General features: G+C 44.1%; 2 protein-coding genes across 4 annotated transcripts in view; one reads left to right on the top strand and one right to left on the bottom strand.

The window, feature by feature from the left end:
* Positions 1-2,056: 2,056 nt before the first annotated feature.
* Positions 2,057-27,681, bottom strand: part of Shc4 (SHC adaptor protein 4) — a 63,199-nt gene continuing 37,574 nt past the window's right edge. Inside the window, exons 4-12 of the mRNA XM_048332054.1 lie at positions 27,336-27,455; positions 18,571-18,624; positions 14,407-14,458; positions 12,040-12,163; positions 9,546-9,717; positions 8,569-8,629; positions 7,225-7,404; positions 3,716-3,969; positions 2,057-2,734 (exon numbers count right to left, since the gene is read on the bottom strand). Coding sequence (XP_048188011.1) covers positions 2,579-2,734; positions 3,716-3,969; positions 7,225-7,404; positions 8,569-8,629; positions 9,546-9,717; positions 12,040-12,163; positions 14,407-14,458; positions 18,571-18,624; positions 27,336-27,455 — 1,173 coding nt within the window. The 3' untranslated portion in view covers positions 2,057-2,578. The remainder of the gene's footprint in view (positions 2,735-3,715; positions 3,970-7,224; positions 7,405-8,568; positions 8,630-9,545; positions 9,718-12,039; positions 12,164-14,406; positions 14,459-18,570; positions 18,625-27,335; positions 27,456-27,681) is intronic.
* Positions 23,528-24,477, top strand: Eid1 (EP300 interacting inhibitor of differentiation 1). 3 transcript variants are annotated; one of them, XM_048332570.1, is made up of 2 exons: positions 23,528-23,804; positions 23,913-24,477. In XM_048332570.1, the coding sequence occupies exons 1-2, from the start codon at positions 23,665-23,667 to the stop codon at positions 24,232-24,234; spliced, it is 462 nt and encodes a 153-aa protein (XP_048188527.1). In that variant the 5' UTR covers positions 23,528-23,664; the 3' UTR covers positions 24,235-24,477. The 3 variants fall into 3 exon arrangements, with proteins under 3 accessions (XP_048188527.1, XP_048188526.1, XP_048188525.1); XM_048332569.1 differs by having other exon boundaries at positions 23,910-24,477; XM_048332568.1 differs by having other exon boundaries at positions 23,528-24,477.

Here is a 27,681-nt window from a genome sequence, read left to right as displayed (position 1 = left end):
CTTCCACCCTTACAGATTTTCTCTGTGCTTTTCCATCCTCGTTCTGACTTTAGGACCACATCACGGAGCTGCCTTACTCTGTGAAGCTTCTTGAGGATTCCAGCAGAAGGTGAGAGAAGGAGCAGGGAAAAGCCAGCTTCCAAATGCTACTAGCCACCTGTTTGTTAAGCCACCAGGCAGAGCTGGTAGCTCTCTGCAGTAGAGGTTAAGGCTCCTGAAAGACAGCCCTTGCACAGAACTCTCCAGATTCTCTAACTGCTCCCTCCCCTTTTCCTTTCAGTGGGCCCCAAAGCATTGCATTTTCCCCTTGTGGTTTCCCTATACCTTAAATTGTCCCCTTGATTAAACTCCTCAAATTTCTAATTCGAGTGAGCCATCTGTTTCCTGCCACGACCTGGATATAAATGGTAAGATTTCAGAATCTCCCAAACCAGAGGTGGGTTCTCAATTGTCACAGAGCAATAATCATTTACTTAAGAAAGAAAAATGAAAAATAACTTACAGGTATTTAGATTTATAGCCAAATGGTTTCTACTCTGTGTAATACTAAAACAATATGCAAACATGTTGGTTTCTGTTTTGTCTGAACCATGCCTGTGGTGTTTCTACAGCGCAGGATTTGCTTGTGTCATTACCGTACCATTATAATCAAGTACTGGTTACCCATGTGTGCTGTTCACACCATTAATGTACCCATTTGTATTTGGAGCTATTTCTTGCTACCCAGTAATGTTCTGCTCGGCCAGATTGAGACAAATAGCCCTGCCCTGTCTCTCAGAACAGTAGTTAGTTAAATCACCCAAAAGTTTCTACAATCTAGAGCCATGCTGATTCTGTTTAGAGAAAAAATGATCAAGGACTACAGTGTATGGGAAACTAATGAAAAATGCATGGCTTCGCAATTGTATAAAAGGAAACCTAAGAAGTCAGTGGCAGCCAGCAATAAAATCAGAAGCCTTCATAAAGTATTAGAGTTCAGTGTGCTTAGTTTCTGATTTCTATACAAAAAAAAAGGTTCCATAGTTGACTTAAAATTTATCAACTGGCTGATAACTGCAAAGATTAAGTTATATCTACTTCCCCCAAATGATAAGGGAGTTAGGACAATTGTATACCTCAGGATTTAAAAACAACAGCAACACTCGTTAGTAACCACAGAGCCACTTCAGGCTTTTTCTAAGTAGTTTATTGGAGATGACAGTCTCAGGAGCCAGGCACCAGGGGCTCACACCTGGAATCCCAGCTACTCAGGAGACTAAGATCTGAGGATCATGGTTTGAAGCCAGCCTGGGCAGAAAAGTACATGAAACACTTATGGCTAATAAACTACTCAGAAAAATCCAGAAGTGACACTGTGGCTCAAGTGGTAGAACACTAGCCTTGAGTACAAACAGGCTCAAGGACAGCACCTAGCCCCTCAGTTCAGGGGCTAGCAAAAAAAAAAAAGGACCAGCAAAAAAAAAAAAAAAAAAAAAGAATTTAACCAACTTTCCTACCTGGGCTGGCTTCCAGCTGAGATCCTCAGATCTCGGCCTCCTGAATAGCTAGGATTATAGGCATGAGCCACCAACAGCCATCTTGCATTTATATTTCATACCATCTGTGTTCTCCCTTCTGCTTTTTGTCTGATCATCTTTAAACAAGGCACAAGGACACACCGCGGGTGTGAGACCGTGATTCAGTGGTACTCAATGAAAAGAGAACCCCGTACTTCCAAATACACTCTGTACTTTTTGTATGAGTGGAACCAGTTTGCATATTGAATAAGGAAAACACTGATTTTGTTTGTCATCCTTTAAATCCATGCACTCATGAAGTCTTTTTTTTTTTCATGAAGGGAGAAGAATGTCATCCTAAGATCAAAAATGACTGTTTAGCTTCTTGCCTGGTATGAACAGTCTAAATAGCAAAGACTGAGAAATATCAGGCCAAAGAATTTGGGCCCCGAACCAGCAAGCAGCAAATGAGACAGACCAAGGAAAGAGATTAACCCCTCTGAGTAGCTTTTGAATTGATTCCATGGGCATAAGGTCTGAATTCAACATTGTATTTATTTTAATACTGCAGTGAAAAAAAAAGGCTGATAAACAGAACATGTAAGAAAGTCAGTAACTATCAGGTAAATTGCATCTTATATTTTTCGCAAGGAAAAAAACCCCTTATTTTTGGCAAATGGTTCTGTAGTTATAGAACGTGAAGACACTTTAAACTCATCTCCCCCATATGAAAATGTCCCCAGATTATCAAGTTGAAAGGCACAATCCACTGCGTGAGCAGTTCGAGTTGAATCGTTAGCATGTGAAATTTTAATTGTGCTTTTAGCTTGCTATCAATGTAGTATGACCTTAAAAAGTGACATCCGTGCAAATGTATCATTTCTTTTCAAATAGACCAATCGTCTTCCCTCCTTCTGACTTGCACTCTCTAAAGGTATATTGTTAGTTGTTTTTATAAAAGACCTAGCCTGCGATGGTCTCTGGAAGATGAACTTCACAGTTTGTGCTCTGCTTTATCTAGAGACAAAGTCTGAATTATGGTTCAGAAATGGAATTTCTTGAAAATCACCCTGATGGTGTTGTCATTTCTTGGGAAGCAAAAGTCCTGGATTATTGTCTTTCCTCACTGGTTGCTTAAGGCTTACTTCACTCCCAGAAGAGATGATTGGCAAACTATTATCCATATGGTATCTGATGAGGTGGCCAACATTATCGAAGACATGATCCTTGGTCCTCACCTTGAAAAGGAAGTACAAATATATATATAGGATAAATCACAGCAGTTGTTTTGAAAGGTGTACACAATCAGTAGGCCAAAAAAACCTCAGACATAACCCTAAAGTAGTAGACATGTGGATGGATAAAGAAAAGATAAAGTACTTTCCAACTTCCTACTTATTTTTTTTAGGTCTGAGGCCAGGACTCAAACTCCATACCTGATGCTTTTGCTTATGACTGGTACTCTAACAAATGAGCCATTCTGTCAACCTCCTATATTTCTTTTAAAACTGCATTTTGTGTGTGTGTCTTTTCTTTTTTTGGTATTGAACCCAGGACATTGCATTTGCTAGGCAAGCAATATGCCTGCTAAGCTACATCCCAGCTCCCCTACATTGCTTAATAAATAATTCTCTCATCCCCATTACTGTGTGTGTGTGTGTGTGTGTGTGTGTGTGTGCGTGCATGTAAGCACACACTGGTATTGGGACTTAAACTCAACTGGAGCTTAAACTCAAGTCTTGTGTACTTTTTCACTCAAGGCTAGCACTCCACCACTCGAGCCACAGCTCTACTTTCTGGCTTTTTGGTGGTGAATTGGTGGTAAGTGTCTCACAGACTTTTCAGCCTAGAGTGGCTTCAAACCACGATCCTCAGATCTCAGCCTCCTGTTGTATGGAATTATATGCATCCTGAGAATAAGACCTACTTATGTGATACTGAACAAGGCTCCACAGTGAATGCCTGCCCTTGCAGGTAGCAGGTATTCACTGAATCCACTGAGTTGGACTGAGAAGAGCAGAAGGAGTTGTCCTCTGCTTGACCGCAGGGCCGCTTCTTCTGACACTTCCGTTCATCTTTATTTACCACTTCCAGCTCCAGCTGGCAGGTTATGGAAAAGGCCCATAACTCAGCCTTGTACAGTGGTAGAGATGGGGTTTGGGAGTTGTCTTTGAGAGTCTCCTTTGTGTGAAACGTGTCCTGCCCACTGGCGTGGTTACCTTGCCTTCGGGATCCACCAGGAGAACGTGTTTGGCCTGGCCTCCCTGTAGTCCACTCAGTACGTACTGGCCAGGGGACGTGACACTCTCTCGAACCAAAAAGTCCCCATCCTTTACCAGCAGGCTCTCTGCGGCCTTGCGGCTCAGCCTGCCATGGTAGCATTCTTCATTCCACAGCTGCTGCCTGATGTGTGGCAGAGGACGGGAGCTGGGGGGCTGGGCCGTGGCCCCCGGCTGCATGGTTTCCGGTGCCTCTGAAATGACAACACACAGACTCCCATCACCCAGGTGCCTTCCTGTTCATCCAGTCCATGGATCCCTCAGCAAATACAACTCCAAGGTCCTACTGTGTGCCAGAGCACTGCTGAAGCTGTTCCTTTCAAACTTCCCACCAGGCCGTAATTAATGGAAAGGTCGAGCCAGGCATTGCCTTTGGCTTCTGTTTCCACCACAGGCTAGCTCACGTGCAGATGTTTTTTCTTTCAGATGAGAAACACGGAACCAACCCTTGAGAACTGCTTTGAGAACTGCAGAGAGAAGCTCTTTCTACCCCAGGGGCTGTGTGTGAAAGAGAAAACTCGTACAGTGTATCTGGAGGACTGAAAACTTCTCTATGTCTTAACACTTCTAAACTAACAGCAGAGTATGCCAACATTTTAACATTTATCTGCTTCCTCCTCCTTTTTAACATTTATCTTTTCCTTTCAAAAGTTCCAAATTTATTAGCAAATGTACCAGGGAAATGGCCGTAGAAACCAGGGGGGGGGGTGGGCAGGGGGTGTTGTTCGGGGGTTGTTTGTTGTTGTTGTTTGGCCAGTCCTGGGGCTTGAACTCAGGGCCTGGGTGCTGTCCCTGAGCTTTTTTGCTCAATGCTCACACTCTATCACTTGAGCCACAGCTTTACTTCCAGCTTTTCATGGTTAATGGAGGTAAGAGTCTCATAGACTTTCCTGCCCAAGGCTGGCTTCGAACCAAGATCCTCCCATCAGGCATAAACCATCAGCACCTAGCAACGACTTGGTGTTTGTTTTTAATGTAAACAATGTTTGGCATATAAAGCAGCCTTTGTCTTGTGAACATAAGGGAGTATTTGCATGTCCTGCCTGAGAGGTCCAAGGGTTCGTCCTCCCTACAGTGGCCCTCACTTCCATGGAGACACAAAGGTTTAAGGCCTGATAGAGGGCAACTCTGGAAGAATGCAGGCCTCGGTGGGACTGGCCAAGGTTTTATCAGACCTCCACTAAAGCCCATCCCCTCTTCTTCATCACAACCCTCCTTCCTTCACTTCCTGCCTGACGCGGATCCCCATATGGGTGCAAGCTCCATCCTGGTGTCTCCTTCCAAGATACCAAAACTGATCTTACAAAAGTCTGCAAAGGGAGACACTCCATGTTATCCCTGGCTGGCAGTGAGGACTCTGCCCTTGGTCTAGAGGGTTTCTGGCAGTCTGTTGAGGCCCAGGCCCCACAAAACAAAACTCCTTTGAAGTCCTGTCTTGCCACTGCCGCCATGGTAGCCGGAGGGCGGCCTTTGTCAGGTTGTGTGGGGCAAACCAAACTTGACCTCAAGCCAATCTCTGAACCCAACAAGTTTCAAGATTTTATGAAAAGCTGTTCTGTTGGTTTATTTGTCGGATGAGTGAAGATTTTTGGCTTATTTGGCATTCATTCGTTTACTCATTCACTCATTCAGATGTGTTCCTGTTTATGTATTTGACCCTGGAAGCCACTTAGCAGGACAGTGGTTTCTCTTACTGTATTTTACTCACAGTATATGGTTGGAGAAGGAAGCTATTTTATTTTAGTGCTGTGCAAATACTGTTTTTGTTGTTGTTTTGCCGGTCCTGGGGCTCGAACTTTGGGCCCAGGTGCTGTCCCTGAGCTCTTTTGCTCAAGGATAGCACCTAACACTTTGAGTCACAGAACCACTTTTGGCTTTCTCTGTGATTAGTTGGTATAAAAGTCTCATGGACGTTTCTGACTGGGCTGGCTTCGAACCATGATCCTCAGATCTCCGAGCCACCAGCACCCAACCTGTGCAAACAGTCACCAGACGTTTTGAAATGGATGAAATGAACACCTCTATAAGAATGAAAATTGTGGTCCTTGTTCTACCTTCTGATTTTTGGATCTTCTTTCAGCAAAAACATACAAGGAGAAAACAAATGCTGAGAATAAACTCAGTGTTTGGAAGGTTGATTAAAAAACAAAGCTCCACCATTGAGATCAGGAGAATCATAGTCCAAAGCCAGCCCAGGTAAAATTTAGTGAGACTTCATTTCCATGAACAAGCTGGGTACAGTAGACACCTATATTCCCACATATGTAATAGGCTTAGGAGGATCGCTGTCTGAAGCCGACTCCAGGCAAATAGAAAATCCTATACAAAAAATAACTATAAACAAAAATGGGCTGGGGATATTGCTCAAGTGATAGAGCAAGCATGAGAACCTAAGTTTAGGGGCTGGGAATATAGCCTCGTGGCAAAGAGTGCTCGCCTCGTATACATGAAGCCCTGGGTTCGATTCCTCAGCACCACATGTATAGAAAAGGTCAGGAGTGGAGCTGTGGCTCAAGTGGTAGAGTGCTAGCCTTGAGCAAAAAGAAGCCAGGGACAGTGCTCAGGCCCTGAGTTCAAGGCCCAGGACTGGCCAATAATAATAATAATAATTAATTAATTTTTTAAAAAAGAACCTAAGTTTAATCCCCAGTACCACCTAGAAACCCAAACATATTTCCACAAAGTTCTGATATATTATTAACTAGGGTAAAGAATTGAGATGGAGAAAGAATATTTTTAATTCCCTAAAAAAAATAAAGCCAAGGGACTACGAATATGGCCTAGTGGCAAGAGTGCTTGCCTCTTATACATGAAGTTCTCGGTTCGATTCCTCAGCACCACATAAACAGAAAAGGCCAGAAGAGGTGCTGTGGCTCAAGTGGCAGAGTGCTAGCCTTGAGCGAAAAGAAGGCAGGGACAGTGCTCAGGCCCTGAGTCCAAGCCCCAGGACTGGCTAAAAATAAAAATAAATAAATAAATAAAATAAAGCCAAGGGCTATGCTCCAGTAGCTCATGCCTATAATCCCAGCTACTCAGGAGGCTGAGATCTGAGGACCACGGTTTGAAGCCAGCCTAGGTAGAAAAAGTCCCCATGAGACTCTTATCTCCAATGAACCCTCAAAATCCCAAAGTGGAGTTGTGGCTCAAAGCGATAGAAGGCTAGCCTTGAGCAAACGACCTCAGGGACAGTGCCCAGGAGCCAAGTTCAAGCCCCATGACTGACCAAAAAAAAAAAAAAGCCAAGGAAACAATCTTCTTTATAACAAGAACTAAATAGAGCTCTCCCCAAAAGACATGCTCAAGTCCTAACTGGCACTTATGAATGGGAGCTAATGTGTGGAGAGGGGGCCGATCCTCCTGGAAGGAGGAGTCCTACCTCCACAGCCATGAGAGAGGAGCTTCTTATTGTCTCTCCTCGGTCACCAGCCCAGAGGACAAGTAGTACTCACTTCCTCCGTGCCACGGGCTGCCCAGGGGTGGAGCTGAGCTTTGACTTCGAGCAGAACCAAGGCTACTGGGAAGAGCCTGGGTGTTAATGTAGCAGGGATCATCAAAGAGATCCACTCGGCACGCGTGCTTCGTGAAGGACGCATCTGGCTGGGACTGTGGCCCTCGCTCGTGGGCGTTACCTGTACGGAGTAGCAGCGGTGATCAGTGCGCAGCTGACATGGGCTTTCTCAGCAGTAAATCAGACTTGATTGGATAATTGACAGGAAGCTAGAAGTCATGCCCGCCCTAGACAAAGCCTGAATACGGGCTGTTAGGTTGCTTAAGGAGACACAACCAACCAAACAACAACCTACTTTGTCCCATCCCTCAGATGACTCATCAATTCAAATGTAGACAGGAGACAAGCAAAAAGACCCCAACTAGAAATGACCAGAGAAGGAAAAGACTCTTACTCTAGTACTGACTGCCCTGCAGCTCAGAGCAACCCAGAAATGAGTCACACACACAGGATATTGCACTTGAATGTCTATTGTCAAAAACTCTTTAAAAAGCTCCCTTAAATTTTTTTTGGTGGGGCTGGGAATATGGCCTAGTGGCAAGAGTGCTTGCCTCCTACACATGAAGCTCTCGGTTCAATTCCCCAGCACCACATATATGGAAAACAGCCAGAAGGGGTGCTGTGGCTCAGGTGGCAGAGTGCTAGCCTTGAGCGGGAAGAAGCCAGGGAAGGTGCTCAGACCCTGAGCCCAAGGCCCAGGACTGGCCAAAAAAAAAAACCAAAACTTTTTTTGGTACCAGGTCAGTACTGGGGTTTGAACTCAGGGCATGGGTACTATCCTCTAGCTTTTAGTCCTCAAGGCTTGGGGTTGAGTCACAGTTTCATTAGGGGCTTTTTGCTGTTTAATGGGAGGTAAGCGTCTCACGGACTTTCCTGCCTGGGCTGGCTTTGAATTGTGAGCCTCGGATCCTAGCCATTGGAGTAGCTAGGATTACAGGCGTGAGCTACCAGCCAGCACCTGGTTTGGTTGTCACTTCATTAAAGAAACCTTCTAGATCTCCCAATGCCCCAAATGAAGTTAGATTTCCGTATGATCTGTGGAAAGCGTGCCTTCCCCGTGCCCAACTACACAAGTCCCTAGCCCCCAGCGCAGTGCTTCAACCAGAGGTTCTCAACATCCACACCCAAGTTCAAAACCCAGTACTGGCATGAATGTGAACACATCTGCATGTGCGTGTGCGCACGTACACACATACACACACACACCAAGAATAATGGACAAAAGAAGGGTATAGAGTTGGCAAGAGGGACAGGAATGACAGATGGGGAAGGGCGCTATACCGACCTGTCACCCGGCCTTGCTCCAGACAGTTCTCATATACACTGCTGCACTTGGACTTGCCAGGCTGTACAAACAACGAAGGGCGAGACATTTATCAACAGTCCACATTCAAACTCTTTCTCTCTTTTTTTTCTCAGCTGTGGGGCTTGAACTCAGAAGGCCTGGGTGCTATCCCTGAGCTTTTCTGCTCAAGACTCGTGCTCTATCACTTTGAGCCATAGCCCCACTTTTGGTTTTCAGGTGGTTAATTTGAGAAAATTGGAGATAAGAATCTCCCAGACTTCCCTGCCTGGGCTGGCTTAGAACCACCATCCTCAGATCTCGGCCTCCTGAGTATCTAGGCATACAGGTGTAAGCCACCAGAGCCTGCCCACATTCAAACTTTTGAAAAAGAAAAAGAAAACTCTTAATAATCATACTCCCAGAAGATGATAGCACATGATTTCATTCTCTGGCAGATCACAAACTGAGATTGTGGATGGGGAGACCACACCCCTTTCAGTTTGCCTTTGGTCCTACAGAGGTAGAGAAGATTGGGCAGGGGGGGGTCTATAAAGACTACCCGCATTCTAGGACACACAATCAAGCCTCAGTGAGAAAGTGATTTTGAGGACATCTGTATTAATGGTGGCCACGCAGCCAGCTAACTTTGAGTTTGGCAGACTGGATTCATGGACAAAACAAGGGCATAGAGTTGGCAGAGGGGCACCGGGATCAGGAGCATGGAGAAATGGCTAGCCTGGGAGACAGCTGCTAAGGAAGAGAGGCAAGGAGAGAGCAGCGAAGGGTGAATCTGAGGATGTGAAATTGGGTGGCCCTCCTCTTCTCCAGGGAGGGAGGGCTGGGGTTATCATCTGCTTCCGAGGGGAAATGATATAGTCCAGGCTAAACACCCTCCAGCTAAAAGTGTTCTGGTGATCAAGGCAGAATCACATTCCTGGTTCCAGTTGCCATGTAAAGAAATAACAACGATCACTTACTAAATAGCACAACTTCTCACACCGGATGGGGCAGTAAGCCATGTGTTCTGTGGTTTGAACTTTAATCCGCACATCTGAGAGGCCACCTGCAGGTGGCTGCTTTCCTGGGATTTCATTGTAGTATTCGTGATCTTCTCCTTCCTCGGCCTGGCTATCCACATGCGCCTCCTCACTGGAAGGGGGAAAAAAATTAAAAAAAAAAACAAACACAAAACAAAACTCCCAAGAGGTTGGGTGGGAATGCAAATGCTGCATTAAAAAAAAAAAAAACTCAGCACTGCTGTTCTAAGTTGATAGCTGGGGCCTGAGTGATGCCAAACATCTGGGTGGAAGCATCTAGATGGCTGTTATTCAGATGGCTACAGACAATGGAAGGGGAGAGAGCCAACCAAAAGGGTGAAGGGTGATGTTTCTGGATCCCCTAGGGTGATCAACAATGCTCAGAAGCATAACAGCAATAACGAAGGAGCTCCCTACATGGAAGACTTTTTTTTTTTTTTTTTGGTCTCAGAATCATAAAAATGCAAAAGTCTTTCTTGAGTATATCCACCTCAGTTCTATTGTTCTGCTGGGCAAACTTCAGAAAATTTAGATACTGTTCTTAGGGTAGAGGCCCTAGCCTAGAGTAAAATGTAAGAAAGGAGAGAGAGAGAGAGAGAGTATTTTAAGACCTTGCCTTCACAAATTTAGCATCTATGGGATTCATAAAGAAATATTAAAACCATATGTGTCAAGCAGATAGATTATATAAACACACCATTGTTTTAAAAAATTGAAACAGGGTAAAACAAGAAATGAAAGTACTTTTCTTCCCAATTGGAATTAGCAAAAGCTTTGTCTAAAAACAATAATCAAGTCATTTTGTTTCTTTGCTTATATTTTCTTGTGCCAGTCCTGGGCCTTGAATTTTGGGCCTGGGCGCTGTCCCTGAGCTCCTTTGTGCTCGAGGCTAGCATTCTACCACTTGAGCCACAGCGCCACTTCTGTCTTTTGCTATGATTAAGTAGAGATATGAGTCTCAGGGACTTTCCTGCTTGCACTGTCTTGGAATGGTGATCCTCAGGTCTCAATCCCCAGAATAGCTAGGTGGCGCCAGCCTTTGGGTGGTGAGCTGGACAGTAGACTCTCACAGACCTTCCTACCTCGGTTGGCTTCCAAATGGGAGCCTCAGATCTCAGCCTCTTGAGTAGCTGGGGTTATAAGTGTGAACTGCTGGCACCAGGCAATGAAGACTTTTTAGAAGGAGCTGATTCTACTTATAAGCCTCACAGTGTTCTTGGGTTCATTTCACGTACACAAAATGACAGCACCAGGCCTTCATAAACCCTTTTTCTTTTTTTTTTTTTTTTTGGTGGCTGAAACTCAGAGCCTGGGCACTGTCTCTGAGTTCTTTTTGCCTCTAGGCTGGTGCTCTACCACTTCGAGCCACAGTTTTCTGGTGGTCAATTGGAGATGAGAGTCTCAGGGATTGGCTGAACCTCGATCTTCAGATGTCAGCCTCCTGAGTAGCTAGGATTGTAGGCGTGAGCCACCACTAACCGGCTAATAACCTGGTTTTCTTTGTTACCCAAGACAACCTCTTAAAAGGAGATCTCCAAACCCACTGTTTGCTGATACACAAAATATCAATACAAGAGCATAGTGAAAACACACTCCTTGTAAAAGGAGAAGCGTTTACTGTGTGAGCCAGAGACCTCCTGGCACTCCACCCCCGGGTGGAGGGTGGAGCGTGGAGCTTCCCTCCCGGACTTTCTGGGCCTTGGAGGGAATAAGCCGATCACTGGGCGTGGAGTTCCTCCCAGGCCGCAGAATGGTTTGTTGCAGCTTCCTTCCCGCTGTAAACCAGAGGACACACCGGGATTTGCAGCCAACATACCATTCTTACTATTTTGCTCCTGGCTCTTGGTTTTGCTTTTTTCTTTTTACCAGTATGCAAGCAATCTGGAGTCAAAAGCGAAGCTGGGAATTTTCCTGATGTCTGTCTACCATATTTTAACTGCTTAGCTCAGAGTTGTGTATAACACAACGGGACCAATGCCTTCTCCTTTTGAGGGTCTTCTTTAGTCTTCATCATAAATCAAGAAGAAATGTTTGGATAAATAGGAATGGAAGAAAAAGTAGAAGATCTCCCTATCATTTTGAACTGAAATGACCTACTTATAAGAAAAAAGTTACTAGTTTGGGGCCTGGGAATATGGCCTTAGTGGCAAGAGTGCTTGCCCTGGGTTCGATTCCTCAGCACCACATATATAGAAAAGGCCAGAGGTAGCGCTGTGGCTCAAGTGGTAGAGTGCTAGCCTTGAGCAAAAAGAAGCCAGGGACAGTGCTCAGGCCCTGAGTCCAAGCCCAGGACCGGCCAAAAAAAAAAAAAAGTTACTAGGTTTATTAGCCACTTTAAAATTAAAACATCATATTAATACATATGTACGTATGTATATGCAGAGAGAGAGAGAGAGACAGAGGAAGTCACATAGTTATCGAACTCACGACTGACCTTTCACAAGACGTATTCAGAGAAGGATTTTTCAAGTACTGTTTAAACCGGAGCTCGAAGGCTTGCCCTATAGTACTTATGACATCTTGGGCCATTCCACTGCGACATTCTAGTATGTGACACGCTGTAAAGAGACATATAAAAGTTAATACTACAATACATTTTCAGTAAAAGGAGATGATAAAAATTCCTAAGGGGCTGGGGATATAGCCTAGTGGCAAGAGTGCCTGCCTCGGATACACGAGGCCCTAGGTTCGATTCCCCAGCACCACATATACAGAAAACGGCCAGAAGCGGCGCTGTGGCTCAAGTGGCAGAGTGCTAGCCTTGAGCGGGAAGAAGCCAGGGACAGTGCTCAGGCCCTGAGTCCAAGGCCCAGGACTGGCAAAAAAAAAAAAAAATTCCTAAGATCTCCAGAACATGAATTGACAAGTTGATAAAAAAAAAAAAAAACAAGTTTATAAAAGCTCTTCGAAGCTGGGTACCAGTGGCTCAATACCTGTAAACCCAGCTACTCAGGTGACTGTGATCTGAAGATCGCAGTTCAAAGCCAACCTGGGCAGGAAAGTTTCTGAGACTCTTATTTCCAATTAACTATAAGAAAACTGGAAATGGCCCTGTGGCTCAAAAGTAGGTGAACACTCTAGCCTCTAGCAAAAAGGCTCAAGGTTATTAGCGCCCAGGTCCCAAGTTCAAACCCTTTAAGATGTAAAAGAATTCTGCCTTTCTTATTGTCACCAGGCTCCCTAACCACATAGTCACGGATGAAAGGATGAGAATTACTCTTAGAAGGCAGCAGGCCCTTCTTCATCGGTTGTGTTGATCTAGAACTAGCCAAAGCTAGGAAACTAGAGATTCCCCCAAGTTCCATTTCTCAAGTTTTCCACCAGATGGTGCTAGGGGACCGAAAGGAGACCTCAGTGGGAATTAACCAATGTCATGGCGACAAGGGTGCAAGCACTTTGCAATCATAAACCTAAATATAAATTAGTCTGTTCTTTTAAACTAGCGTCATGGCATTTGTATCAATTTATCTGTTTTTTATGTTTCTTCTGAGACTTGATAACGCCATCCCCTTCCTAGATCCTGGCAATCCAGGTAAACTAGGCCCTCTTTGGACACTATCGCAGAGAAAATACTGGAACCTTCCTGCACTCTGCCAGATTATGAGCAAGAGGTGAAGAGAACATAGGTTCCTTCATTTATAGCAACTACAGGAGAAGGCTGTGCTTGTCACCAAGTAAACTCAAAGCCTTCTCGCTGGAACTTACCTTTGGTATAAAAAAGGCCTTTTATGGGCTGGGAATATGGCCTAGTGGCAAGAGTGCTCGCCTCATATACATGAAGCCCTGGGTTCGATTCCTCAGCACTGCATATATAGAAAAGGCTAGAGGTGACTCTGTGGCTCAAGTGGCAGAGTGCTAGCCTTGAGCAAAAAGAAGCCAGGGACAGTGCTCAGGCCCTGAGTCCAAGGCCCAGGACTGGCCAAAAAAAAAAAAAAAGGCCTTTTATGAAATAAAAAGTTCCCTAAAGAGTTCTCGCCAAGAAAGGCAGAAGTGACAAGGGTCTTGATCCAAATGCAACTAGTGCAAAAGGCACATTGGAAACCTGGGAACATTCTGGAAGACTAACTAAAAGCCCAGTCTCCTCTGTCCGCCTCCAACACCCCCCGCCCTTCCTTCTCAGCCCTGGCTTGTGGCTCCTGTCTTTACTAGCCCACCCAAACCTGTGCCTTCCGAGGGGACCCACGGCCTGAGCGTCGCACTGGAACGCGTGTTTCCGCATCTCCATCTCAGTGTGTGGCCATCGCTGCCATCTCCAGGAGAAAGTGGCTCTTCCTCCTTCCTGGGTGACTGCCTCCTACCGCTCCGTCCCATCTCCTTTCATTACTGCTCTCCCATTATCACTTCCTCTTATGGCTGACACGTTGCAGTTTTCCAAACCTGTCTCTACAGGTATTGGTCCTTGATTTCTCTTTCCCTTCTCTTTCCCTTCTCCTTCTCTTCTCCTTTCCCTCTCTCCTTTTCCCTTTCTTTACCCACCTTCTTCTGGGTACCAACCCTCAAGATCTATTCCTTAGGAGAACTTGTCTGCCATTTTCTCCTGGGAGAATTAAATTCCCTGGGGGGTGATTTTAGAACATTATTCTTTCTTTCTTTTTTAATATTCTTATTCAGGGATTTCAAACTCTTTCCTGGTCATTTCAACTCAAGCCTGGGCTCTGTCCCTAAGCTTTTTTTTTTTTTTTTTTTTGCTCAAAGTTAGCATTCTAACACTTTGAGCCACAGTTCCGCTTCCTCGCTTATTATTACTTACAGCTGGTATCTAATAGCTTAACAGAATCTAGCTAGGAGTTGTTTCCCATACCTCGTTGATTAACTGGATCTTTAGCTACATAGGCAACATAGTCTGTAGTATCCTATAAAAAAGGAAAAACAACTACATTTCAGATGGATTATATCATTGAAAGCTATGATTATATTTAGGACATGACAATGAAATAAGGACTTACTTATGAATGTTTCTGTTTCAAGAGAAAAGGATAACATTGTAAGGGGAGTTTAATCTATGTTATGTAGTTCAGCAGTTGTGAGGCCCACACTCTGTTTCCCTTGAGAGGAAAAGTATGCTTAAAATTTTAAAGGCCATGGGATTGGGAATATGGCTTAGTGGTAGAGTGCTTGCCTTGCATGCATGAAGCCCTGGGTTCGATTCCTCAGCACCACATAAATAGAAGAAGCCAGAAGTGGCACGGTGGCTCAAGTGGTAGAGTACTAGCTGTGAACAAAATGAAGCTCAGGGACAGTGCCCAGGCCCTGAGTTCAAATCCCAGGACTGGCAAAAAAAATTAGAAGCTTCCAAGATGGAGACAAAAAAAATTTTAAGACAGACTATGCCATTAAGAATAAAAGAGAATTTAGATATGTAATACACATTTTTTGGGGGTCAGTTGTGGGGCTTGAACTCTGGGCCTGGGCATGGTCTCTGAACTCTTTTGCTCAAGGCTAGTGCCCTACCACTTGAGAGCCACAGCACCACCTCCGAGAGTCTCATAGACTTTCCTGCCCAGGCTGGCTTTCAACCATGATCCTCAGATCTCAGCTTCCTGAGTAGCTAGGATTTACAGGTGTGAGCCATCAGGCCCGAGCTTGACACATTCTTGTTGAATGGCTAGGCCCATGACTCTGTGCTGAAACTTCAAATCTCAGGAGTTATGTGATCACAAAGGTGTTATAAACTAGCATGTGGCACACCTCAAGATATCCCTACTGTTCAACTAGACACAGGAACATCAGAAAGTAAGGTGATCAAAGAGTGATACTGGGTTTTGTACTTTGCAACTTGCATGAGTGCAGCACCAGCTAGCTTAAAGAAAAATACAGCAAGAATACAATGCATTTATCTGATCCATACAGTCAGAGGACAAAGAAATCTTTTTTTTTTTTTTTTTGCCAGTCCTAGGGCTTGGACTCAGGGCCTGAGCACTGTCCCTGGCTTCTTTTTGCTCAAGGCTAGCACTCTGCCACCTGAGCCACAGCGCCGCTTCTGGCCGTTTTCTGTATATGTGGTGCTGGGGAATCAAACCCAGGGCCTCATGCATATGAGGCAGGCACTCTTGCCACTAGGCCACATCCCCAGCCCCCAAAGAAATCATTTTTAAAAAGGAAGAAACCGTGAAAGGTTAAGTCAAAAAGAAAAATGCTGCTGACTTGGTAAACACAAAGCAGCAACAACAACAACAATAACAAAAAAAAACAAGCTCCTTGGTGATTCCAGCTTTTATTGAAAAGAGCAAGATGATGAATGATGAGATTTGAATAATTAAAGATGCTTTTTGTTATCTCAGTTCTCAGGGAAAAAAAAATACATGCAGTGCCCTTTGCAGATGAGAAGTATGGCTCTCTAGAGGGCAGATGCAATCAGCTCTCAGGAAATAAAAGCCCAGGTCTGTAATACCCTCCAGGACAATCACTTAATAACCCACAACGAATCATACCGGAAGCAGAACTCAGGGTCAGCATAACTTGTCTTAAGTTATTTAAAAAAAACAACAACCACACACCTAAGTAAATTTCTTGTGCAGAAAGAAAAATGGCTTAAATATCTTCCCAGTAAATAAGGTCATGTCTAAGACCTTTGTATTTCTCTCAACCTAGAAGAAATGGCAGAATTGCATCTGGCTCTACCAAGTCCTCGTGAGCGGAAGCAGCGGCTTGGAGCCAACAATACCGCCTCCTGCAGGAGCCTCTGCTGAGTGAGGGGTTTGAGATGGGCCTGACAAGGCAGGCCGGATGGACACAACTGCGTTTTCGTCATAACATGGATGTGATTCACAAGAGCACCCCTTCCCCTCACAGACAAGGACCCTGAACCATCAAGAGGTTGAGGAAGGTCTACACAACTCCAATGCCTGGCACTGTGTACCACACCACCAGAAATGTAGGCTAAAGTTTATTGGAAAGAGTTTCAATCCCAGCACTTAGGATGAAGCCAGTTTACTATTTGTGTGTATGTGTGGTGGGGGGAACTGAGGCTTGAACTCAGGTATTGTTGCTGTCCTTGAGCTTTTTTTTTTTCCTTCAAGGCTAGCACTCTACCGTTTAAGTCACAGTTCCACTTCTGGCTGGGGATGAGGGGGGGCAATTGGAGTTAAGAGTCCTCCCGGATTTCCCAGCCCAGGCTGTTTTTGAACTGTGTTCCTCAGATCTCTCAGACTCCTGAGTAGTTAGGATTACAGATCAGCACCTGGCCCAGCTTACTATTTTCTTTTATTTCTTTCCCTCATTTTTTTAGTTCTGAGACCAGGACTTGAACTCGGTACCTGCCACTTTCCCTCACTGGCTAGCACTCTACTAAATAAGCCATGTCTCCAGCTCTCCCAGATAAATCAGATAAATCAGAATTTCTGTGTTTTCTCTCCAGTTGCAGAGAGCACAGGGGTTCTAACCAAGTCATCAAGAATGTGTGTATGTGTGTGTACATATATGTATATGATATATATGTATACTGCATACAAACTTGATATAAATTTGTGGCGGATACTAAAGGTCTGAATGTGTTCTCCAAATCTTTTCTTTTGGCCAGGGCCTGAGCACTGTCCCTGGCTTCTTTTTGCCCAGGGATAGCACTCTACCACTTGAGCCACAGCGCCACTTCTGGCCATTTTCTATATATGTGGTGCTGGGGAATCGAACCCAGGGCTTCACGTATACGAGGCAAGCACTCTTGCCACTAGGCCATATTCCCAGCCCCTCCAAATCTTTTCTTGATGTTTCTTATAATCAACCTCTATGAGAATCATTCTATGCCCTACAATGTCACAGAGGAGTGAAACAGAAAGGCATCTATTCTCTCAAGCAGATTTGTTTCTTGTTCAGTCCCCGAAGGCCCTCTAGGGTTTTTTGGTTTTTTTTTTTGTTTTTTGTTTTGTTTGGTTTTTTTTTGCCAGTCCTGGGCCTTGGACTCAGGGCCTGAGCACTGTCCTGGCTTCTTTTTGCTCAAGGCTAGCACTCTGCCACTTGAGTCACAGCGCCACTTCTGGCCATTTTCTGTATATGTGGTACTGGGGAATCGAACCCAGGGCTTCATGTATACAAGGCAAGCGCTCTTACCACAAGGCCATATCCTCAGCCCCGGCCCTCTAGTTTTGATATCTCTCTCCAAACACTCTGGCCCAGAACTGGATAGGGCAGGGAGACAAGGAATAACACTCCATTCTGTACAGGTTTTTGGGAGAAATCTTCCACAACACACAGCAAGTGAGCATGATTCAGTGGAGAGGAAATCTAAGGACTTTCTCTCCAGTTAACCATTCTTGCCATGGGTTTCTACCATCCTGCTTGCTTGTTCTGGTTAGGCTTAGTTGCTTTGGTTCAGAGGATGGAAAATCAGCCTTCCCTCATGCCTATTTTCCTCACATTGAGTCCAATTGACTCTGTTGAAAAAAAAAAAAAATATATATATATATAGCACTCTGCCACTTGAGCCACAGCGCCACTTCTGGCCTTTTCTATATATGTGGTGCTGGGGAATCGAACCCAGGGCTTCACATATATGAGGCAAGCACTTTTACCACTAGGCCATATTCCCAGCCCTGTTAAGAATAATTTTGAGAGACACCTGGTGACTCAGGTAGGAGAGACATACTTGTTTCTTGTGACTTCAATGTGATCAACAAGCAGCTTATCCAATGACAGTTTCATGGCTAGTAACACAATGAAGTATGATCAGTTCAACTACGAATCCAAGTGTTCCAAAATTCTTGTAAGGTCTGAGACTCAAACCCGGTACCTGCTGCTTTCTTGAATTGGCTAGCCCTCCTCCAGCGGAGCCACACCTCCAACCGCATTTTAAAATTCAGTGACAGGAAATATTCTGCTCCACTCTTCTTTTTTTTTTTTTAATTAGTTGCCATATTTATCTATTAGCAGACTAGGAAAACGCTTGGAAAACACACGCAGTGGTTCCTACATTCTACATGACAGTCCTCTGAACGTCTCTAAAAAGAACTTTTTGCAAAGCCATACTTACAGGATCCCCTCCTGAGGCAAATGAAATAGACTGCATATGATGATTGGCAATAATCTGAAAAACATCAACAAACATGCAGGATACTTAAGCAATCATTCCTAGTTATACAGTGTAACAGATAATGACCTCAAGAAAGGTAATAATTGCTCTGTTTCTAATGGCAGTGAGCTGGAGGACCACCATGATTCTCAAATAACGGACTCCTATAGAGCAAGAACTTGTTTGTTGAGCAAAGTGCCCCCAAGGTAAAGAATGAATAGTGTGGGGCTGGGAATGCAGCTTAGCAGTGGAGTGCTTGCCTAGCATGCGAGAAGCCCTGGGTTCCATTCCTCAGCACCACATACACGGAAAAGGCTAGAAGTGGCGCTGTGGCTCAAGCGGTAGAGTGCTAGCCTTGAGCAAAAAAGAAGCCAGGGACGGTGCTCAGGCCCTGCGTCCAAGCCACAGGACTGGCAAAAACCAAACAAACAAAAAAAGGATGAATAGTGTATAGTTTCATTTACTGATGTTCAAAAGTGGACAAAGTTACTTTATGGTGTTGGAAGTCGGGATGATGGTTACTCCCTGGGCACAGGAAGAGGAAGCAAATGATTACCTGGGATGCTGAAAATGGCATTTCTTGATCTGGGTAGGAGTTACACAAACAAGTTCATTTCATGACAGTTAGGCTACATGCATTATTTGCATGTGTTTCTATATTTCTATTCCAGTAAGGACAAAATCAATAAGTACAAAATTCAATGTAATTTTATCAGCAATAGTCCATTATTTAGACACTTTGTGGGGAGAAGGAGAGAAGTACATTTTATAAGAATATACCTAAGCTGGGTGATGGTAGCTCACACCTATAATCCTAGCTACTCATGAGGCTGAGATCTAAGAATCATGGTTTGAACCCAGCCTGGGCAGGAAAGTCCATGAGACACTTATGTCCAATTAACCACCAGAAAACTGGAAGTGGCACTGTGGCTCAAAGAGGCAGAGTGCTAGCCTTAAGCAAAAGAGCTAAAGGACAGCACCCAGGCCCAGAGTTCAAGCCCTACAACCGACTCCCCTCCCCCAGTAGACAGACAGACAGACAGATAGATAGATAGATAGATAGATAGATAGATAGATAGATAGATAGATAGATAGATAGACAGACTAATAAGAATCATATAAATTTTTGGGAAAGATTTGTTGGAGAGCATGAAAAAAGACCTGATTAAGTAGAAAGATAGTACAAAGATGTGAATTTTCTCCAGCCTAAATTAATCTATAAGTTCCACATAATTCTGAGAAAAATACTACCAATGTCATTAGTGGAACTTTACAAGATGTTCCTAAAATTAATATGAAAATATAAATGAACATGAAAGTATAGATTGCTAAAGCAATTGTGGGGGGATGAGGGGAAGTGTGGGTATATGTACCTGTACTAAGCTTGAACTCAGGGCCCGAGTGCTGTCCCTTAACTTTCACTCAAGCCTAGCAAGCTACCACATAGCTCCATTTCTGGCTTTTTGCTGGTTAATTGGAGATAAAAAGTCTTACAGACTTTTATGCCTAAGCTGAGTATCTCAGCCTCCTAAGCATGTAGGATTACAGGCATGAGCTATCAGTGTACAGTGAACTAAAGCATTTTTTTTTGCCAGTCCTGGGGCTTGGACTCAGGGCCTGAGCACTGTCCCTGGCTTCCTTTTGCTCAAGGCTAGCACTCTACCACTTGAGCTACAGTGCCACTTCTGGATTTTTCTGTTTATGTGGTGCTGAGGAATCGAACCGAGGGCTTCATACATGCTAGGCAAGTACTCTACAACTAAGCCACATTCCCAGCCCATAAAACAATTTTTACAAAACAAGTAGACAACCAGGGGCACAACAGATAGGGAAGACTCGACAAATGGGACTACTACAAAATAAAAAGTTTCTGCACAGCTAAGGACATAGCCACCAAACTAGAAAGACAGCCAACTATATGGGAAAGGATCTTCACTAGCACAGCAACAGACAAAGGCCTAATATCTGTCATCTACAGAGAACTCAAAAAAACTAACCCCCTCCAAACTCAGTAAACCAATTATTAAATGGGCAAAGGAGCTAAAGAGAGACTTCCCAGGAGAAGAGATAAAAATGGCAAAGAAACATATGAGGAAAATGTTCAACATCCCTGGCAGTAAAGGAAATGCAAATAAAAACAACCCTGAGATACCACCTCACCCCAGTTAGAATGGCCTATACTCTGAACTCAGGCAACAACAAATGCTGGAAGGGATGCGGGGAAAGAGGAACCCTTCTCCATTGTTGGTGGGAGTGCAAATTAGTATAACCACTTTGGAGAACAGTATGGGGGTTCCTCAAAAACTTAGCATAGACCTACCCTATGACCCAGCCATACCACTCCTAGGCATCTAGCCTGAACAACAGGTCTCAGGATACCAAAAAGACAGCTGCACATCCATGTTTATCGCTGCACAATTCACAATAGCCAAAATATGGAAACAACCCAGATGCCCCTCTACAGATGAATGGATCCAAAAAATGTGGTACCTATACACAATGGAATAATACTACAGAGCGATTAGAAATGATAAAATATTGGTATTCGCAGGGAAATGGTCAGAACAAATAATGTTGAGTGAGACAAGCCTAGAACACAGAGAACACAGGGGCATGGTCTCCTTGATATATTACTGTTGGGGGGGGGGGGGGCTGGGGAAACAGTAGAGACCAGGTCTGCGAAACAAAAAACTTCTTGTCAAATGGTATTTCCACAGGTTTGGGTCACCGACCTTACATTATGTATCTAAAACCAAACAACTACTAAACATAAAAAGGTCTAAAATAGACCTCTCAGTGGATCACAACAGCTCAAAAGCTATGTATGAATGATCATATAAGACAAGGATAAGCAAACTCCATTGTTGACATTACATTTAAAGTTCTCGGTGAATTTACTTTGGCTTATGCCCCGTGGCTACTGTATATGGTTTTGGTACACGGGTTATTGTATATATAAGCCTACCTGATCTAGGGAAGGGAAAGGCAAACGAGGGTGTAAGATAACACAAGAAATGGACTCACTGCCTTATTATGTAACTGTACCCCTTTTGCACAACACCTTGTCAACAAAATTTAATTAATAAAAAAAGAAAAAAAGGTAAAAAAAAGATTTACCTCATTAGATAACAAGACATACTACAAAGACATATATATAAATCATTTATAAAATAGGGAAGAATAAATGCTCAAGAAGAGCTAAGGCATTTATAAAAAAAACAAAGACAAGATTTTCACTGGGCACCAGTGACTCACTCCTATAATCCTAGCTACTCAGGAAGATGAGATCTGAAGAACAAGGTTCAAACCTAGCCCAGGCTAGAAAGTCTGTGAGACTCTTATCTCCAATTAAGCAGAAAAAAAAAACTGGAAGTGGAGGTATGGCTAAGAGGTAGAGCGCTAGCCTGAGAAATAAAGCTAATGGGCAGTGCCATGCCCCTGGATTAATTTTTTTTTCTATATCAGCTAGCTCGACATATTACTGAAGTAGAAAAGTCCATATCTTTTGAAAAAAATTATCCTAATATTCAAAGGACATACAGAAAAATCTTGTATTTGATTACATAAAAACCAATTTCAAAGCCTTTATAAAAGACTCTTAATACAAACAATAATAGGCAGGGAGAACATATTTGTAAAATGGAAAACAAAGTTCCATATAGAGTTTATAAGGATTTCTTATAAATCAATAAGAAACAGAAATAAACTCCAAATAGAAGCAATTAATTTATAAAAAAAATACGAATGCTTGGAAACCATACTGAAAGACAATAATCAACCGTCAAGAAACTAAAGCTATGGAAAACAAAACAAGATGCCACTAAACTGATTTTAAAATTATTAAAATTCAACAAAATAACGTGGTTGGGGTGTGATAAATGTGTACAGCTACCTCTAGGCAGCAATTTGACGGCATGCATTTAAAGTATGAAAACCCTCCCATCACACCTCTTATTCTACAGGAGCATTGAAACATGGGGATGCTCCTTTGTTTACAATATCAATGCATTTAGGCCAACTTCAGTACATTTACACAAATTTAAAAAAAAAAACTGAACCAAAGCTAATTTTTCACAACATTGCTGAGACTTTCCTCCCCCCCCCACAAAGACAATGTCAACACATGCAAATCCTATGGGTAACCTTAAAATCCTTGTGAAGGCAAAGCCAAGGGGATTTAAAGGAAACACATCACCCGTGCAAAGAAAACCCATCAGATTGGTAATGATGGAAAGCAAGCTCTTAGGAAAAGAAATGGGACCAAAAATGTATGCTTCACTGTGGTACTGTGGTGAATGATTGTACATATATATGTGTGTGTATAATATGTGTGTGTGTGTAAGTACATAAGAAGATAGACCTAGGTAGATGAGCAGGAAGGATCACTGTCTAGTCTGGAGTCGTGGATTCTCCAGTTATTCAGGCCCGGAGGGGCAGGCAGGTCCTTAAGCCATGGACCAGGAGGCCGGGTTTTGAGGATGAAGACAGAAGGGGGCGGGGCCCGACGTGTTGCTATGGAGACCACGTACGGTCCAGCTCCTAGCCTCGCAGGGGGCCGCGCGGGGTGGGGGGGGTGGGGGGGGTTGGAAGGGGCCGACGACCCTTAACTCACACAAACACAAAGTAATGCGCGTGCACAGGAGGGGCCTCTCGGTGTGCACAGATTCAAGCCGATCAAAATGCAACCCACCATGAGTGAGGACGGAACCATGGGCAGAGAGACCGACGACAGCAAAGCCCGCCGCCTGCTCCCCGCCATTGTGGCGGGGCCCGGGGAGGGGGTGGGGGTGTGTGTGTGTGTGGAACCCGAGCCCAGAAGGAGGCCTCCCCGAGGCCCCCACCACGCATCCCGGCGCGTCTGCAAGAAGTGCGCAGGCGCAGTGCATTACGTCAGCGCGCTCTCCAAAGCCCAGCGCCGGCGCGCAGGCGCACCGCCCGCACAGCCCACTCGCGCATCTCCTTATCTCGCACCACCACCACCACCACCACCAGATCGTCGCTTTTTGGGGGGGGGGGAAAGAAGAAAAAAAAAAAAGGAATTAAAAAGCCGCGATCATGTCGATCACCATGGCAGAGATGGCCGAACTGTCCGAGCTGTACGAGGAGTGCAACGACCTGCAGATGGACGTGATGCTGGGCGAGGGCGACCTTGCGCCGCCGCCGGAGGAGGTAGGCCCCATGGAGGAGGAGGCGGGGGCCGCGGCCCAGCCCATGGCGGCGGCGGCGGCGGCGGCGGCGCCGCGGGGGAAAAGCGGCCTGGGGGCCGGGCCCGGCCCCGGGGAGCAGCCGGGGCCCATGGCCGCCGCCGCCGCCGCCGCCGCCGCCGGCCTCGACTTCGAGAGCGAGGACGAGGAGTTCGACGACTGGGAGGACGAGTACGAGTACCCCGAAGCGGATCGGCTGGGCGGCGCGGGCTACCGAGTGTCCGCCGCCCTGGAAGAGGCCAACAAGATGTTCCTGCGGACCTCCCGGGCCCGGGAAGCCGCCCTGGACGGGGGGTTCCAGATGCACTACGAGAAGACCCCCTTCGACCAGCTAGCCTTCATCGAGGAGCTCTTCTCGCTCATGGTGGTCAACCGCCTGACCGAAGAACTCGGTTGCGATGAGATTATTGATAGAGAGTAAATCAAGAGGCTGGTGGCAAAAAAATAAAAATAAAAAAGAAGAGGAGGGGAAACTACTTAAGGACAGATTCCAACATTCCACAATCGTTTGGGTTTCCTTCCAAATAGTCCTGTGCCAGTGAAAAACTTGATCTCCAAAAAAAAAAAAAAAAAAAAAAAAGGAAAAAACACAGTTGGGTTGGTTTTGTTTTGTTTTGTTTTGTCTCCCCGAAGAGAAGACAATAGGACAGTAACTGGACAGTTGTGGAAAAGGAAAAGAAATATGAAAGGAAGGAAGGAAGGAATGGGGGAAAGAAAGAGCTTAGGACTGTGGAAATCCCGTTTTCAAGAATGTCCTGGAACACTTGTGGCTTTGACTTTTGTTATTGATCGAGATTTTTCTTTGCCTTGGGGAAGACATCTTTTGGACACGGTCCACTTTACAGATGATTTTTGCAAGAGGAAACCATGACCCAGATGAACTGTCAGTACAAGAGTCCACGGACAGAAATACATCTTTGAATTGTTTGGACTTGAATACCTATTGAGAAAACTCAAAATTGTACCTTGTGATCGTAGGCAAGTCATAATTATCCAAGACTAAATTGGCATTGTTAGAGATTAATTAAATATTCATATCCCAAAAGGATGAAGAAATTAAATACATATAGATCTATCATGTGCTATTATTTTAAGATGTGTTTCTAAGGAAATCTGAAATGTTGTTAGTACATGTATCTTGATCATTTATAAAACAACTGTGATTTATAATCAGGAAAATTCATTGTCGTGACTATTTTGAGGTCAGAAATCACCCTTTTTTTCAAGGTTTCAATTTAGACATTAAAATATGTGAAGGTACAAAGAAGAAAAGCTATTTCTAGCACTCTTGTATACTAAGGTATATATTTTATCTTGCTTGCTGTTCTTTGTTTAAGTTGATGGTTGAACTTCATATTGTAGTAAAAATTCTCAAGTAAAAGGAAAATCCCAAAATGTTTTTTACAAACAGTTATACTGTCTTTGAAGGTCTTAAACCTAGCCAGAAATCCACCTCAGTATCTGAAGTTTCCCGTCTCCTCCTCTAATTAAGCTTGTTATTCCTTATGCACCAGCATTGGAGATAATAAAATTCCTTGTTCTGTGTGTTTTGTTTGCTTGATAATATTGCATACATGCTTTTGCATATTTCTATTGTTCGTATTCTATTTGTGCATATTCCTATGTTTTATTTTATTTTTTGCCAGTCCTGGGCCTTGAACTTGGCCTGGGCACTGTCTCTGAGTTTCTGCTCAAGGCTAGCTAGCACTCTACTACTTGAGCCACAGCAACACTTCTGGCTTTTTCTGTTTATGTGGTACTGAGGAATTGAACCCAGGGCTTCATGCATGCTGGGCAAGCACTCTACCACTAAGCCACATTCACAGCCCCTCTATTTTAAATTTAAATAATGTTTATAAGGGGAATCAATCCACTTTCAAACACCTGATTTACAAATTAACTTCTGAAAGTTAAAAGTTAAGGAAAGTATAGCCTAAAAGGATTTGCCAACTTAGGAAAATTTCCCCTATGGTTGCTGCTGTGTTCACTAAGATGCTGGTTCTATGAGAGCCATGGTTACAACAGAAGGCCATGCCAAGCACAATGAGTATAAGAGCAGCTCTCAACATGGTCAGTTCAAAGATTCAGATACTGCTCCATAATAGGACAACTCAGCCTTTTACCCATTCATACACTTTTGGAGAAGAAATCCCATATATTGCAGGACAGTGACAAGGATAATTGGAATTACTCGGAACACTAGCTTGGTTGGGAGGAGAAGGGGATGGGGAGTCTAAACAGGAAGTAAAATGCTCGTTCTGAATCCTAGAGCTTCTCCCCTAATGTCTTCTGTTGCCTTCTTGTAGCTGGTAGCTGCAGTCAGATGAGTCTGTGGGTTGTAATGTGTGCAGTGTAAACTGACAGGTACTCTTAAGTGAGATGCCAGTGACCAATAAACTGGATGGTTGCATTTACCTCTAGATAAAGATGGCAAAAAAAAAAAAAAAAGCCCAGAAAAATGCTTGATGTCTACAAACTGAAAAGCCCCAAAGCTAAGATAACTTCTAGTAGGTGATAGAACCCAACCTTTCACCCTCCATGTGGCCTCGAAGCCTCTTCTGACATGACCATTGCAAATTCAATCTTCCAGGAGACCTTGATCCACAGTGCTCCATACAGTACAGTAAAACCTTCAACCTTGAGCCAGTAAATATTAGAAAAATCACACCCTAACACAGAAATGGCCTGATGTAAGGATTTCATTAAACGCAATGCCTGGGCTGGGAATATGGCCTAGTGACAAGAGAGCTTGACTGGTATATGAAGCCCTGGGTTCGATTCCTCAGCACCACATAGATAGAAAAAGGCCAGAAGTGGCGCTGTGGCTTCAGTGGCAGAGTGCTAGCCTTGAGCAAAAAAAAAGCCCTGAGCTCAGGCCCCAGGACTGGCAAAAAAAAAAAAAAAAAAAAAGCAATGCCAAGAATGTTGTAGCTTAGCATTCTGGAAAGCTTTTCCACCTAAAGAATTAAATGAGAATGGGCTCTGCTTAAGTTTCAGTTTGCTATAGTATCAGCCATAGAACGCTTCGCCCTTCCTCTGTTCCTTCATCCACACCCCAGTCCAATGACCAAAGCCAGTAATCAGGTATCAGGTTCTTCATACAAACCCAGTCAGGTAGCAGCAAGTATGTGTAGACAGTTCAATGCCCCAATCAGTGACAAGTTGGTCATACTATTCTAATTATGTTTATGCATAAATGTTGGACAGATTTTTTCCCTTTGTGGTTTATTAAACTGGAAACATAGCCACACATCTCTTTATTAGCCCAGACTTCGAGAAAAATGGTATTAAATAACATTGGCTCTCAACATTTTTGTTTGTTTTTGTCAGTACTTGGTCTTGAACTCAGGGCCTGGACTCTGTCCTGAGCTTCTTTTGCTCAAGGGTAGCACTCGACCATTTGAGTCACTGCGCTACTACCAGCCTTTTCTGTGTATGTGGTGCTGAGGAACCGAACCCAGGGCTTCATGCGTGCTAGGCAAGCAGTCTACCACTAAGCCCCCTTCCCAGTCCCTCTCTTACCTGTTGATTGTCCGGATTCACCAGTGTGAGGCTACATGTTGAGATAGTCAGTTGTATGTTCATTCCCGAAAACTGAAGATGACTTTTGCCAAGAACTGTTGATAGCAACTTAACCGGGGCCTTGAAAAATAGCAAAACAACACTATAAATTAAGGATTTTGCTAGTGATTTAAATGTTTTCAAAATTTTAATGATTCAAAACCCATATTCTTCCTCTGTATTTTACTGCACATAAATGAGATTGAATGGCTTTTTTCTTTACTAAAGAAAAAAACACCTTTTTTAGAAAGTAAAACTCATAATGAGTGAAATTTGAGGTCTCAAAACTTTTCTCCTACTTCCCTTT

This window comes from Perognathus longimembris, chromosome 23 (genome assembly GCF_023159225.1).
Source record: "Perognathus longimembris pacificus isolate PPM17 chromosome 23, ASM2315922v1, whole genome shotgun sequence".
Classification (NCBI taxonomy): Eukaryota; Metazoa; Chordata; class Mammalia; order Rodentia; family Heteromyidae; genus Perognathus; species Perognathus longimembris.
This window is presented reverse-complemented; position numbering and strand designations above follow the sequence as displayed.